General features: G+C 29.0%; 1 protein-coding gene across 1 annotated transcript in view; it reads right to left on the reverse strand.

Moving 5' to 3' along the window:
• LOC129612760 (ankyrin repeat domain-containing protein SOWAHB-like) overlaps nucleotides 1-13,651 on the reverse strand; it is a 67,985-nt gene that overhangs the window by 13,335 nt on the left and 40,999 nt on the right. Inside the window, exons 3-4 of the mRNA XM_055526520.1 lie at nucleotides 12,911-12,937; nucleotides 12,573-12,677 (exon numbers count right to left, since the gene is read on the reverse strand). Of these exons, the coding sequence (XP_055382495.1) occupies nucleotides 12,573-12,677; nucleotides 12,911-12,937 (132 nt within the window). The remainder of the gene's footprint in view (nucleotides 1-12,572; nucleotides 12,678-12,910; nucleotides 12,938-13,651) is intronic.

Consider the following 13,651-nt stretch of genomic DNA (forward strand, 5'->3'; position numbering starts at 1 on the left):
AAGGGCACATCTTTCAACGTTCTGGGTTTCCGGTCATAGTGGATTACTAGAAAATAAGATGTCAGATTTTCTTGTAAACGCTGGAATGTACGATAAGGCCTGGTAGGGATCAGAATAGGACGAGGGCATTAATGGGATATAGTAGGGTTGATTTCAGCATACAGATGCGAATTCTGACGGGATATTGCCTTTTGAGGAAAATGGTCAAGAGGCTTGGAGTAGCTACGACGAATATATGTCGTGGATGCCAGAATATTGCCGACCTGAATTATGTGCAACATGTTACTTGCGTCTGTTCGTCTCTAATGTGAAAGAGGAAGCGTATCCTGGGGGCTTTCTTTTATTATGGTCTAAAGGACCTGTCGGGGGAGTCTTTGGTCCGGCTTTTCAAATTTGGCAAGAAGGTTAATTGGTTCCGGTAAACGGTTTTTGGGATCGTATTATGTACAGGTTGCGTGGTGTTAATTTGAGGGTTGCTTTCTTGTTGGCTTAGTGCGTGGGCTTCGCGTGGGTGATCGGGCGGACTACCCGCCCTTCTAATTACTACCACTTCTACTACTACTACTACTACTACTACAACTACAAATAGAACTGCTACTACTACTACTATGTCATACAAGAAAACTTATCTCTCATACTTTCTTAAACTCGTACTTGAGAACAAATCAAAATTCTTTTCAATGGTTTCTTATTTCAACTAACATAAATATTCCGTTGTAATTCCCTAAATTAAGTTCTTGTACATTTTAACGGTTGTTCTTACTATTTATATATTTTTCCTACTGTTCTACACTAAATTGCAACACTGCGAAATGTAATATGATCAACTCTTTTACCCAATTTTCGTTTGTCTGCAATTAAAAATTGAAGATGGTTAAAAAAATCCCCTTAAAACATTTGTAAAATTCTCATTTTGTCAATTTTTTCAACTATATCTTATAATAATAATCTATCGTTTTAAAATAATTTAACAACAATTCCAACAATATGATGTTACGTTCTCGTACACACATTATTTACATATGTAATACATATAATGAACAACTATAGACATGCTACAATGAACATATAAACTATTTTATATATGGAAGAGCCAGGAGTTTAAAGACAAAACAAAAAAAAAATTCTAATTTTCGCGGTTGGTTATTTTATTATTATCAGGATGACAAGATTTTTAATGATTTTCTAACTTGCCATTAACCAAAAGTTTTCTTGTTTCATTAATTTCTTTTTTATATTCCTGTATTTAACTTCTGCTACAACTGCAAATGGATGAGCCAACTATAAACCAGGTGGATATATCAACGCATTCTTTAAATATGTACGAATAACAAAAAAAAAAAAAAGAAATCTCTTAACTACTCCTATTATTTTGTTTGTGTTTTTCTAGCTATTTTAATGTTGCTCTTTTCATTAATTTTTTATACCCTGCACTTCGTGAAGGGTATATTAACTTTGGTATGGAGTTTGTAACTACTTGAAGGAGTCATCTGCGGTATGGACATATATATATATTCTTGCTCAGCGTAAAATTCTGCGTCGATTTAGACATGTCCGTCTGTCCGTCCGTCCGTCCGTCCGTCCGTCCGTCCGTTCGCACGATAACTCAAAAACGAATAATGCAATCGACACCAAACTTTCACAAGTTTTTTCTTTTGTGCCAAGGACGAGCCCTATTGTTATTGGACTAATTCGGACAACGGGTTCGGGTAGCTGCCATACAACTCAAAGAGTTTATTTTAAATATTTCAAAAACTAATAAAGCTATAAATATAAAACTTTATATACATGTGTCCAATTATATTCTACACATGCTCTAAAAATTAGAATGGGATAGCTGCACCGGTTCGGGTGGCTGCTATACAACTCCAACAGCAAATTTTTTATATTCGGCAAAATAATAAAGTCAGATTCATGAAACTTGGCAGTCATGTGTCCAATTATAGGTCAAATATACTTCTGAAGTTTTAGAGGAATTGCTTTACAGGTTCGGGTACCTGCCATACAACTCCAGAAGCTAATTTTAAATATTTGGAAAAATAATAAAGTCAGATTGATGAAACTTGGCAGTTGTGTGTCCAATTATAGGTCAGACATATTTCTAAAGTTTTAATGGGATTGCTTGACAGGTTCGAGTAGCTCCCATACAAGTCTTAAAGCTTATTCTTAATATTTGGAAAAATAATAAAGTCAGATCCATGAAACTTGGCAGTTGTGTGTCCGATTATAGATCATATATATTTGTGAAGTTTTAGTGGAATTGCTTGACAGATTCGGGGACTTGCCAAACAACTCCAAAAGCATATTTTAAATATTGGGAAAAATAATAAAGTCAGATTCATGATACTTGGCAGTTGTGTGTCCGATTGTAGATCAGATATATTTGTGAAATTTGATGGAATTGTTTGACAGGTTCAGGTACTTGCCATACAACTCCAAAAGCTAATTTTAATTGTTTGGAAAAATTATAAAGTCAGATTCATGAAACTTGGCAGTCGGATGTCCAATTATAGGTCAGACATATCCGTGAAGTTTCTACAGAATGACTTCACAGGTTCGAGTAATTGCTACACAATAACGAAAGGTGCAGGGTATTATTCAATCGGTTTATACCGACTGAAACGTTTTTACTTGTTAATTTTTAGCCTTCGGTTGTCATCAACGACTGTCTTGTTTTTAACTAGTTATACACTCATACACATGTATTCTTCTACTAATAATTCCTTTCCATACTTGTCGTATAGGTATGTCGTATTTTAATTATGCGTCTGTTGAATAATTTTAGTAGAAAATTCCGACTAGAGGAGCGAATATATTGAAGACTAGAGGAGAGAGAAAATTAGAATATTAGTTTTCATAACTTTTTTTTATAGTATGTTAAGCTCTTATTGGTTCTGGTTATACATAATGCTGCTTTAAAACCTAAAAATAACAACAAATGAAAAAATTTTTGGTTTTCTTTTTTGGCAACAAAATTTCCTTTTTTTCTGATTGTATTTTTTAAGAGGATTATAATAACACTTGTCAAACAAGTTAAAGTTCAAAATTATTATTTAAATGTTATATAGTTACTTTCATATCTGTACATATTATATGTATACTTAAAATATGAATGTTGATATACCCCATCAACCCGCTCCTCTTTAAATAATGTAAAACTAACTTAATTTCTAAACTGCTACTCTACTTGCTTACAATAATCCAATTTATGAATTTTACTTCTTGTTATTTTATAGTTATATTCTCAAAGTGCTCTTGCTAGTTGTAGTATCTGTGGTTTCAATGAAAAACTGTCTAAGTTCGAAAAACTTAAAATTCGAATAATTTGAGTTCAAGGCAGGAATTTAAGTTCTTAACCAAATCGTAATCTCTCCATACATCTCTCCGTAAAGTCGAAACTATACCTCTGGTTAATTTTTAATGACCAATTTTTATTGAGTTCAATTTCATTTGATTTTGGAAAATACTGTAAATTGTAGATTGCCGATATAGCGAGCCATGCCTTATTGTGAACTACTTCTTTTTCAAGTAAATACTCGGAAATATTCACCAGGGAGTTAGACGTGAGCTGACCAACATTTAGGAAACCCTGCCAAAATCATCTGCACCTCTTGATAGCCAAAGCGGGACAGTCACACAGAATATGTACGGCCGTCTCCTCGTCGTTCCGGCAGAATTTACACAAAATGGAGTTTGATTTGCTCAATTTATGCAAGTCATATTTCGTCCGACAATGACCAGTGAAGAAGCCAATAATAGCACGGACCGATTTAGATCCATCCTTAGCAGCTCTAAGGAGAACTTCACTGAGGGAAGGGAAAGTACAACTTTACATGACGACATGCCTAAGTAACCTTCCAGCAAAGATTCGATTCCTGCTCAAACAAGTCATATTTCGTCCGACAATGACCAGTGAAGAAGCCAATAATAGCACGGACCGATTTCGATCCATCCTTAGCAGCTCTAAGGAGAACTTCACTGAGGGAAGGGAAAGTACAACTTTACATGACGACATGCCTAAGTAACCTTCCAGCAAAGATTCGATTCCTGCTCAAACAGATTGGCAGATCTGACTCTAATGGCAGATATTGACAGTCCAAAGAAAGGAACGAGCCGAACAAAAAAGAGAAAAATACCGTAACTTTTTAAACACCCGTAGTCACGTATCTAATAAGTTAGACAGTCAATCAAATTTTAACTGATTATAATTTAAAAAATTATGGAGAATCCGAATTTGACTTATGAACTTTTTACTTATTACCGCAGATTTACAAATACGTATAAATCTATTTATACTCGTATTGTGCATATTTTCAGGAGTTTTAAATAGTAATTTCTATTTACAACGGAATAACGAAAGAGCAAGAGCAAAAAAAAATTCAAAACAAAAAAAAAAATTATAATGTTACAAACCCACCACTAACCGTCATTTTACCACGATAGCTTAAATTAAAAAGAAGTGAAAATAATTCTTAATATAAATAAATACAAAATTGCAAAAAAAAAGGATAATGAGACGACAGTATATACTAGAACATATAAGAGTGAGAGAAGTTTAGCGTAGAAGAGAAATAGAAAAAAAAATCCAAATCAAATCAGCAGAACATAAACTCTATTTTAATACTCGTAAATGAAATTATCCGTCCTCCTGTCGTAATTTTACATACTTCTGGTATAACTTTTAAATTGGATATTGATGCGGGTAGTTTTTTTTTATTTTTTAATATACAAATTTGAATTCACCAAGGTATAAGTAAAATAAGGACAATAGAGGTAAATGTAAAGGGTAAGAAGCCTGAAGGGAGGCGGGATAACTACTTTGCAATATTCTTAACTTAATTCACTTGTTTTCATTTATGTTTAACTATAACATTAAAAATTTTGTTTTCTCTCTTTTTTTTAAAAAAAAAAAAGTAATAAGTATTACCTTGTTATATTACCTGTAGAAAGGCTTGTTAAAGCGGTATGAAAACAAGACTTTGACATGCTAGAAGGTGGATCTAAAAAATTAATAATTTTTACTTGTTTATTCTTTTAGTTTTGTTATTTTTAAAACAACATGGTAAAACAATGTTAAAAGTTATTAAATAAAAAGTTTTTAGTCGTCTTTAGTTTTTTATATACTTTCATTATTTAGCATAATTATTATTATTATTATTATTATTATTAATATTACTAGTTTCATGTATATAATAGTTAATATTCTTGTTCTATGTAAGTTAAAAACGAATGCTTATAATATAACGTATAAATATGTAATATTAGGTACATATAGGGGTTTGACATTTTGGGATAAGTGATTATTAAAAAAATGTTAAGAAAAATAATATGAATATAACCTAAAAATGATTCTGCAATTTATATGAAAATTAATTGGTAGAGTTCCATAGACCATATTACAGTTATATAATTTTAGATAAATATAAACAAAGTTTCCTCTGTAACTCTCATATATAGATATTCGGGACACTGATCATCTTCTACAACTTTACCATACATAACATGAAAATTATGTGTCGCTTCGAATGAAAAATGTTCCGATTTTCCAGCCAAAAATTTTATGTTTTGCATAATTATAACATGAAAACGGCAAGTCCGATACCAAATAATCGACATATTGTTATGTAAGCCTCTCAATTGAGAAAAAATTGAGCTTCTGAACAACTCATAGTTCTAGATTCAACAACTTCGAACATTGATATTCATGAGACAAAATTTTTTCAATCTGATTTTTTTTTAACCCTCCAAAACTACCCCTAGACGTCCGAGTCCCAAATTTCTTTCATTCGTTTATTTTTTTTTGTAAAGAATAATCGCCGAGCGTTCTCATCAGAACTGGCTCACCCCGTATATATGTGATTTACAGCCATTTAAAATAAAAATATGTCGTTCGATATTTTTTGAAAACCCCCTTCGGCAAAATTATTCAATATTGTATTAATTCGTTTCGAAGTTGCGTTCGATTTATCTTGAGAGAAAAAATTCAATATTGAACTTTCGTGGCATACTTCTAAAAATAAATTGATTTTTGAATTCACAAGTTTAAATAATGTGAAATTAAAGTCAAAATGCCGATTTGTTTTATACCACAAGTTTCTTATTCAGTACTACAAACTCACAACTGCAGAAAACAATTTTGAAAATTAATAACATTATGATCAGGAATTTAATTGATTGAAGAAGGCAAATTGGGTAATTAGCATTTTAGATATTAATTAAAAATTATCAAATGAGTGTAGTTAAACAATTTTTTAGATATATGCAAAAATTCTAGCAAACATTTATTTGTATAAATTATTTTCAGTATATCGTCACTCTAAAATGTTTTAGTTTTCATTTTATAATGCATTGATCATTCAAAATTTCATTAAGTAGAGAAATTTAATAAAAAATATAAAATTAAATTAAAAAAAAAATATTCGACTCCAATCATAATATGAGAATCTTCCCTATAATAAACCAATATTTTAAAAGAAAAATGACGTTTTTGTCAATAACCTCATTATATATTGATATACGCGTACACTCGTAGTTATAATATGCATACATATATACATACATATTCTATAATATTATAATAAAAACTTTTCTCTTGCAAAATTAAAATTCTTGGATTTTATGAATATTCATGAAAAATTTGCATTTTTCCATCTTGTGTTTTGTTTTTCTGGTTTTTTGCATAATATTTTATAAAATTTATAAAAAAAAAAACAAAGGGGTTAAAATTTAAATATCCCATTAATTTAAATGAGGTTTAAGTCAATTTTCCATATCATTTGATCTTTATTATAAATATTTATTTATACATACATCTTTATATATCATACCATACATGTATGATAAACATGTATGAAAAACATGTTTAATATGTGTAATACTCGTATATTATATAATGTGTATGTATAACAGAACATAAAATCATCCCAAGTGGTTATAGATTTGTTTAAATAAAATTATTAAATATTTCGCGTGCATTATATAATTTAGTATCATATACACATATTCTTACAGACATACTTAATATTATCTTTAAATTTATTGAAAAAAAATTGGATATCATACACAGAGAGAGAAATAGGAACAGTTATTTTATTGAGACAAAAAAAAAATTAATTTGTTTAACAACATGTTGTCAAAAGTTTATTGAAATTCTCACCGGCAATTTTTAAGTTTTTTTTCTGTTCCGTTCTGTTAAGTATGTCTATAGTGTGTGATGATTTTATACTTAGTAAATTGTACTAAAATTTACAATATCATGAGAATGAAGAATAGACACTTAAGTATTTAAAACAGAGAGAGTAGTTTAACCAGAGGTTTTTCATAAAATTCCTGCACTGTAATTAATAAATATTAATTTAATAACTTAATATTAATGTATGTATACCATGTTAACTATATAGGAATGTAAATTCATTTAAAAAATTACTAATTAAATGAACACATTTACAATTTTCATGTAATTACTGCTAAATTTTGGAAACAACATACAACCAATACCATAATGCAATGTTTTGTACTGTATAGGGTTAAAAAAAAACTGCGCAATATAAAAAATATTATTTTTATTTTATAATTTGAGGCAATTTTAATTACTGCCAATTTAATTATATTCTTAATGAAGAAAATTAAGCAGCCATCTTAGCTATTAAGTAGTCCGTCCGTATTTTTTGCAGCAATGAAGAATAAATTTCATTTTAATTGTATTTTCAATATTGTGTTGATATGGCTTTATTTAAGAGGAAAGATTTTAGAACCTGTTTATTCCTACTTGACAAAATTACAGTGTGACTATGAACGCAAATATACCAGATAAAGTTAAAATTAGTACTAGAGGCCCAATAATAGAGAAGCTTGTTTTGAATAAGAAATCATTGAAAACAAATTCGAATATAGATCATAAATTTCCCTTTAATTTTATACTGAAAAAATTAAAAATTAACAAGCAATCTATTAACAGATTTTAAAAACTAAAGCATATAATTGACAAAAAAAGGAAATATTTTCTCTAAATAATGTTTTTTAAATAAAAATTATTTACGATCTTTAAAATATCATTCAACCTTAAACCTAAATCTTTAAAATTCATTCAATTTTAAGTAACCTTCTTTAATTGTTAACATGAAATTTGAATAAAAAACAAGAGATAGAAAAGGACCTTTTGATCTTTAAATTTGAATGTTTTCCAAAAAAAACTGAGCATTTTGTATCTGAAAATATCGCGTAAAGTATAGACACACCAAGAATTTATTTTGATTTAGATTTTTTGAAAAATTAGAGACAAAAAAAAAATGCATGTTAGTGGCATGGCGCCATTAATAATTTTAAAAGTCTCATCTTTCTTAGACAAAGTGTCGTTTTACTTATTCCACCCTTCAGACACAACAAAAAAAAAAAGAACCGTTCAATTGAATTCTGTATCAAATTTAAAATATTCCAGCACAAAAAAAAAACACTTAAATAAAGAACGAATTTTTAACAAAATTTACAAGAAATCGATGAATGCTAATCAAATGATCCTTAAAGATTCAATTATTTGTATATGCAATTTTAAGATGTTTATAAACATGACACTTAAATTTAAACCAGAAAAAATTTTTGTGTATAATATAAATTAGTTATACATATAAGTGATAGAGTGTAGAATTGATTTTGGGAAGATGTTTGTGAAATAGTAGCAGTTCACTCCAAGAATACTGAATTAGATTTTGGAAATTTATTAGAAGGAAAAGTTTGAATCGTATATACCAGTATGAGTTATGCTATGTTGTGACGTTGTACACTGAGCGTATATTAAAGTATTTTTGAGTTCTTTGCTGAAGAGTGGTATGCTTAGTAATTTTGCATTATATTTTCCACATAATATATTTGTCCTGCAAAGTTCCGAGCTCCGACCAGGACTACTCAGTTAAAAAAGTAAATCAACATTTGAGGCTAGTCAAATCATTTGCAATTTGTCAACGAAATCGAATTTAAATGAAATATTTCGGAAAAAGAGTGAAGCCGCTGACTGACATATTGCGATATTTTAACGAAATATTTATATTTTTATATTTTTATTTTAAGCTCCGAAAATTCGGATGGAATAAAAAATTCCGATTCTACGCACAACTTAAATAAAAGTGTGTCATCGTAACATGTTCGATCAATTGGCGTTCTATCATTCTTTATCAGGCAGATGTAGGAAGATTTTCCTCCACGTTTTGCCTATTCTCTTTTAATATACCAATAAGTAAAGCAATCAGCTTTCATTCAAATATTTGGCCCTCTAATATTCGGTTTTGGCTTTTATCTTGAAAGGCACTAAAATCTTTTTTTCTTAAAATTTTATTGTGGTGTCAATGTATTGAGTATCTTAACATCAAAAAATTTGTAACAGGGCAAAAAATTATTATTTAATCAACAATAATATTCCATTGGTCTTTAAAACTGACAATTACTCCTTACACGTTCTTTATTTCTAAAAAAGAGCTGTTTGATTTTTTTTTCGTAAAATTTTCTCTTAAAATTTATTTTTTCTCTTTTTATATTTTTTACTTGAAATTTGATACTAACCGGATAAATTTCAAATTAGAGTTCAATTTTTCACGACAAAATTTCCAAGAAATTTTTAAGTCCTTAAGTATTTTTCTTATTTTTTTTTTTTGTTTTTAAAGTGCACAATCTATATCTACTTAATGTTCTTTACAAATACAAATGGAAAACAATGCATACCTAAGAGTTTGTGTATTACAACACAAATGCTATTAAGAAATGCACTTAAGAAAATTGAGAGAGAAAGAGATACCGTAAGGATAATATGTTCAGGAAAGGTATCCTTATCATTCAATGTGTATAAGAGTATGAGAGATGTAAATTGAAGCTATATGAAGAAGAAACGTAAACAAAAATATTTTTATATTAGATTTTAAATTGCTTTTGATGTGAGATAGTCAAACTTATTCTTAATTTGTTTTACAAGTGTTCAATAAAAACATTTTTTTTTGTTGTCTTCTTTAGAATAGTTCGTAAAATTTTTGCCCATATTATTTGTTTATTTAGATTTTTGCTTTTAAGAAGTTGTTGGACAGTTGTTTCAATTATTATTAACCAAATAGAAGATTATGGGTGTAAAAACTTGATGATTTATGAGTGTATCTGATTCTTTTTTTTTACTTGAATTTTTTTTGTTGTAAGTACTTATTATGCCTTGTAAATGATTTTTTTTTGTTAAAATGTGAAAAGTAATTTAGAAACCCAGTCAGATTTTTGAGATAAAATTATTGATATCAAAATTTGAATTGATTTGCAATGTTTGGGCTTATTCTTAATGGATTATTGTTGTATTTCATGATAGAAGTGCAAGAGCACTTAGGGCAGTTCAGCGCTACTGGTGTAAGTTGTCTATAAAATTATAATCTTCATGTCATTTCCTCTTTCACATGAGTTTCTTTAATTTTCTCTTTGAATTTTTAGAAAATGAAACGGAGAGGGAAAACAAATGGGAATTGACAAAGCAAACAATCAAGGAATTCGCTCTTCATAAAATAAGTACATATATTAAATACTCGTACCTGGCTCATATCATATTCTATGTTCGATGCTTAAACGACGTTCTTGGATTCGCTTGATAAATGGTTGAATTCGACTGAAATTTCGTTTTCAAATGCATGCTAATAATTTAAATTACAGCGACGTGTGTATAAGATGAAAATACTGCATATATATTAAATTAAGAAATCAATACATGACAGATCCACGATGGAATGACACACCATGAGTGAGGCAAACCACCCTATTAAATTCTGGTTCGTTTCGCAAATATTCATTTTAGCTTTTGAGATTCAGTAAAAGATAGACGGGGTCAGCCGTGGGTTCCGTTATTGAGCATTGTTAAATAGTCTATAAATCTCATTTTAAAAATCATTTTCAAAAATTGAAAATTCATTTAGCTGGGATTCGTTTGTTTTAGATTTTGCAATTAAACGAACATTCTTAGATGGTAGAATACGTTTGATACGAAAGCAGCTTGTGTGTGTGGGAGAATACATTTTGCGTGCTTCGAACTTGTAGAAATTAGCGTTGGTGGTAGAGGAAGTTCGTCATTTATATGGATATTATGGAAATTAGAAAACTTCTTTAAGATCATAATAAAAAACTTGTCAAATTATTTGATAATGCCCTTTAAAATCCGACTGGGTTATTATATACCAGTTTCCTTGTGATAAAATGTGTTTTTAGAAAAATGAAGAAGAATATTTTTTATATAATGCAGATGTGGTTATTATAGAAAAAAATAAAATGTATACAAAATATTACTTAAAATACTCAAATATAAAAAAAATTATTAGGCAAATATTATGCAATAGAATGCACATATGCATGTACTTATGTATATGCAACATAAATATTATTATTTTGTAAATATACTTATGTTCACATATTTACTATATACTTTTATAATAGGATGAAATACACTATGTAATAATAATGGTGTCGGTTTAACATAATTCCAGTATTTTTAATTATTAAACATGAAATTTCAATAGACAACAAAAAAAAACCTGGTGTGGTCAGCACATAACCGACCGCAATGTGTATTGTCTAGTTAAATGAAAGTGTTACAGAATATTATAAAAATGTCTGTGAAATACTTCTTTCCAATTTTTAGGACATTAGTAAGCTTATAGTTGACATACCGAGAAAAATGTAAATTTGGCTCTTAGTAGAGTTTCGCTTTGTGTTACCCGAATTCCATGAAATGCTCTCCAGTTAGTTTCTGTAACAACTAGAACTCAAATATCAAATTTCAAGAAATTCCATTAATTCGTTGCGTAGGTATGGCAAAAATTATAAAATCGGGCCTCAGATCAGTTTCTGAACCCTGATCCTTTCAAAAAATTTATATGTTCGTTGCCTTAACACGAAGAATTTAAATATTAAATTTCATTGAAATCGGTCGATTATTTCTCTTTATATACGCAAAAATGTATATTTGGCCCGTAGTAAACGCCCAATAGCTGATTCCTGATTTCTTCCAAAAGTTAAGAATTTTTACGGACGGTCGAGCAAAGTTTATATATGAAATTTCAAGTAAATCGGTTGAATATTTTCTTCAAAATGTTCAAAAATGTAAAACAGGCCCGCTAAAATATGCCGTTCCCGAGGCCTGATATATCCCAAAAGTTAATCAATCCGTGCCATGGTGGAAATAAACTTACATATAAAATTTCATCAAAATCGGTTCAGCAGAACTTGAGATACACGCGAGCACACAGACCGACAGGTTGCTAAAAATAGTTTATTTACACTTCCCTACTAAGGAGAAGTGCATTTCCACCGAAAACTCGATATGCAAAATTTGTTGCCATCACATAACCTACCTATTGTTTACACAATACGGTCGGTAAAAAGTTAAAAAAGAAAAATGACTTCTTATATGGTTCCTTTTTCTTTATACATTATTATTATGTAAGACCATGTGTTAATGAATGTAACAAGAATATTTTATATATATATATATATATATATAAAAAATTATTATTATTTAATAATTTGTAAAACAAATAAAATATAAATTTTAACATAACACTTACCTGTAAACGTACTAATTCTGGATGATCAGCAAGTAATTTTGCTAATTCTTGATAATTTGCTTTTGCAGCTGATACAAGCCATTCTTTTGCTTTTGGATGTGCAAGCTTTTATATGTACATGTATATGTGGCAATATTGAGTTCATTGTTTCAGATGCATATATGAATATAATGAAAATTGTAATAATTTAAATTATTACAAGGTATAGAAAATAGAGTAAAAAAAATGTTAAATATTTGTTTATTGAAAATTAAATTATTTGTAAACATAATGTTGTTATTTAATATTAAAATTTTGAAAAATTTATTTATATAAGTCTATTGTAAACATATACTTACAGTCACTTCAGGTGTTTCTTCGACAGTCTGTAAATAAAATAAAAAAAATTTTAATATTTTTATTTTAAATAAAATATCTTGAATATTATGAATTAAATATGCAGCAAAATTTAATTTTTTAGTATATTTTATGTTCTTAGGTTCTCAATATTGCAATTTATGTGATCGGTAATTAGGCGGATCTATGGTGGGCAGATATGGACGCTCACTATGGTAAATGAAAATTTGTTACGCATTTTTGAAAAAAAAATTCTAAGGAAAATTTATTTACCAAAGCAGGATGATGTTGGAAACTACTACATAAGGTCAAATGCAGAACTTTTTAATCTAATTAGGGGTTAAGATATTGTACGCTTTGTCAAATACTCAAGGAATCAAGTGAGCCGGGCATATTTATAGAATGCCAGAAGAAAGACTGCCAAAATCAATAATGACGACTAAAATAATAAAAGCAGAATTGTGGCTCTGTTACCGATGAAATGAGATGGAAATCAACAGCATAGTCCTCCAGCAGGTTTGATGAAATATATAAAGTTCCTACATGATTATATGGGTTGGATTTTCAAGAAAAAGTGAATTGAACCAGAGTTTAATTAATGTATATACGGGGGGAGAGGGATAAATCTGCCGAACCCTTCGTTATTGAATTAATAACAAAGTCATAGCTTTATGCGATTTATTCATTAATGAGAATTTAATTATTATAATGAATTTTGCTCTAGTTCAAACATTTTTTTTTTT

This window comes from Condylostylus longicornis, unplaced genomic scaffold (genome assembly GCF_029603195.1).
Source record: "Condylostylus longicornis isolate FDR11 unplaced genomic scaffold, ASM2960319v2 ptg000077l, whole genome shotgun sequence".
In the NCBI taxonomy this organism is placed as follows: Eukaryota; Metazoa; Arthropoda; class Insecta; order Diptera; family Dolichopodidae; genus Condylostylus; species Condylostylus longicornis.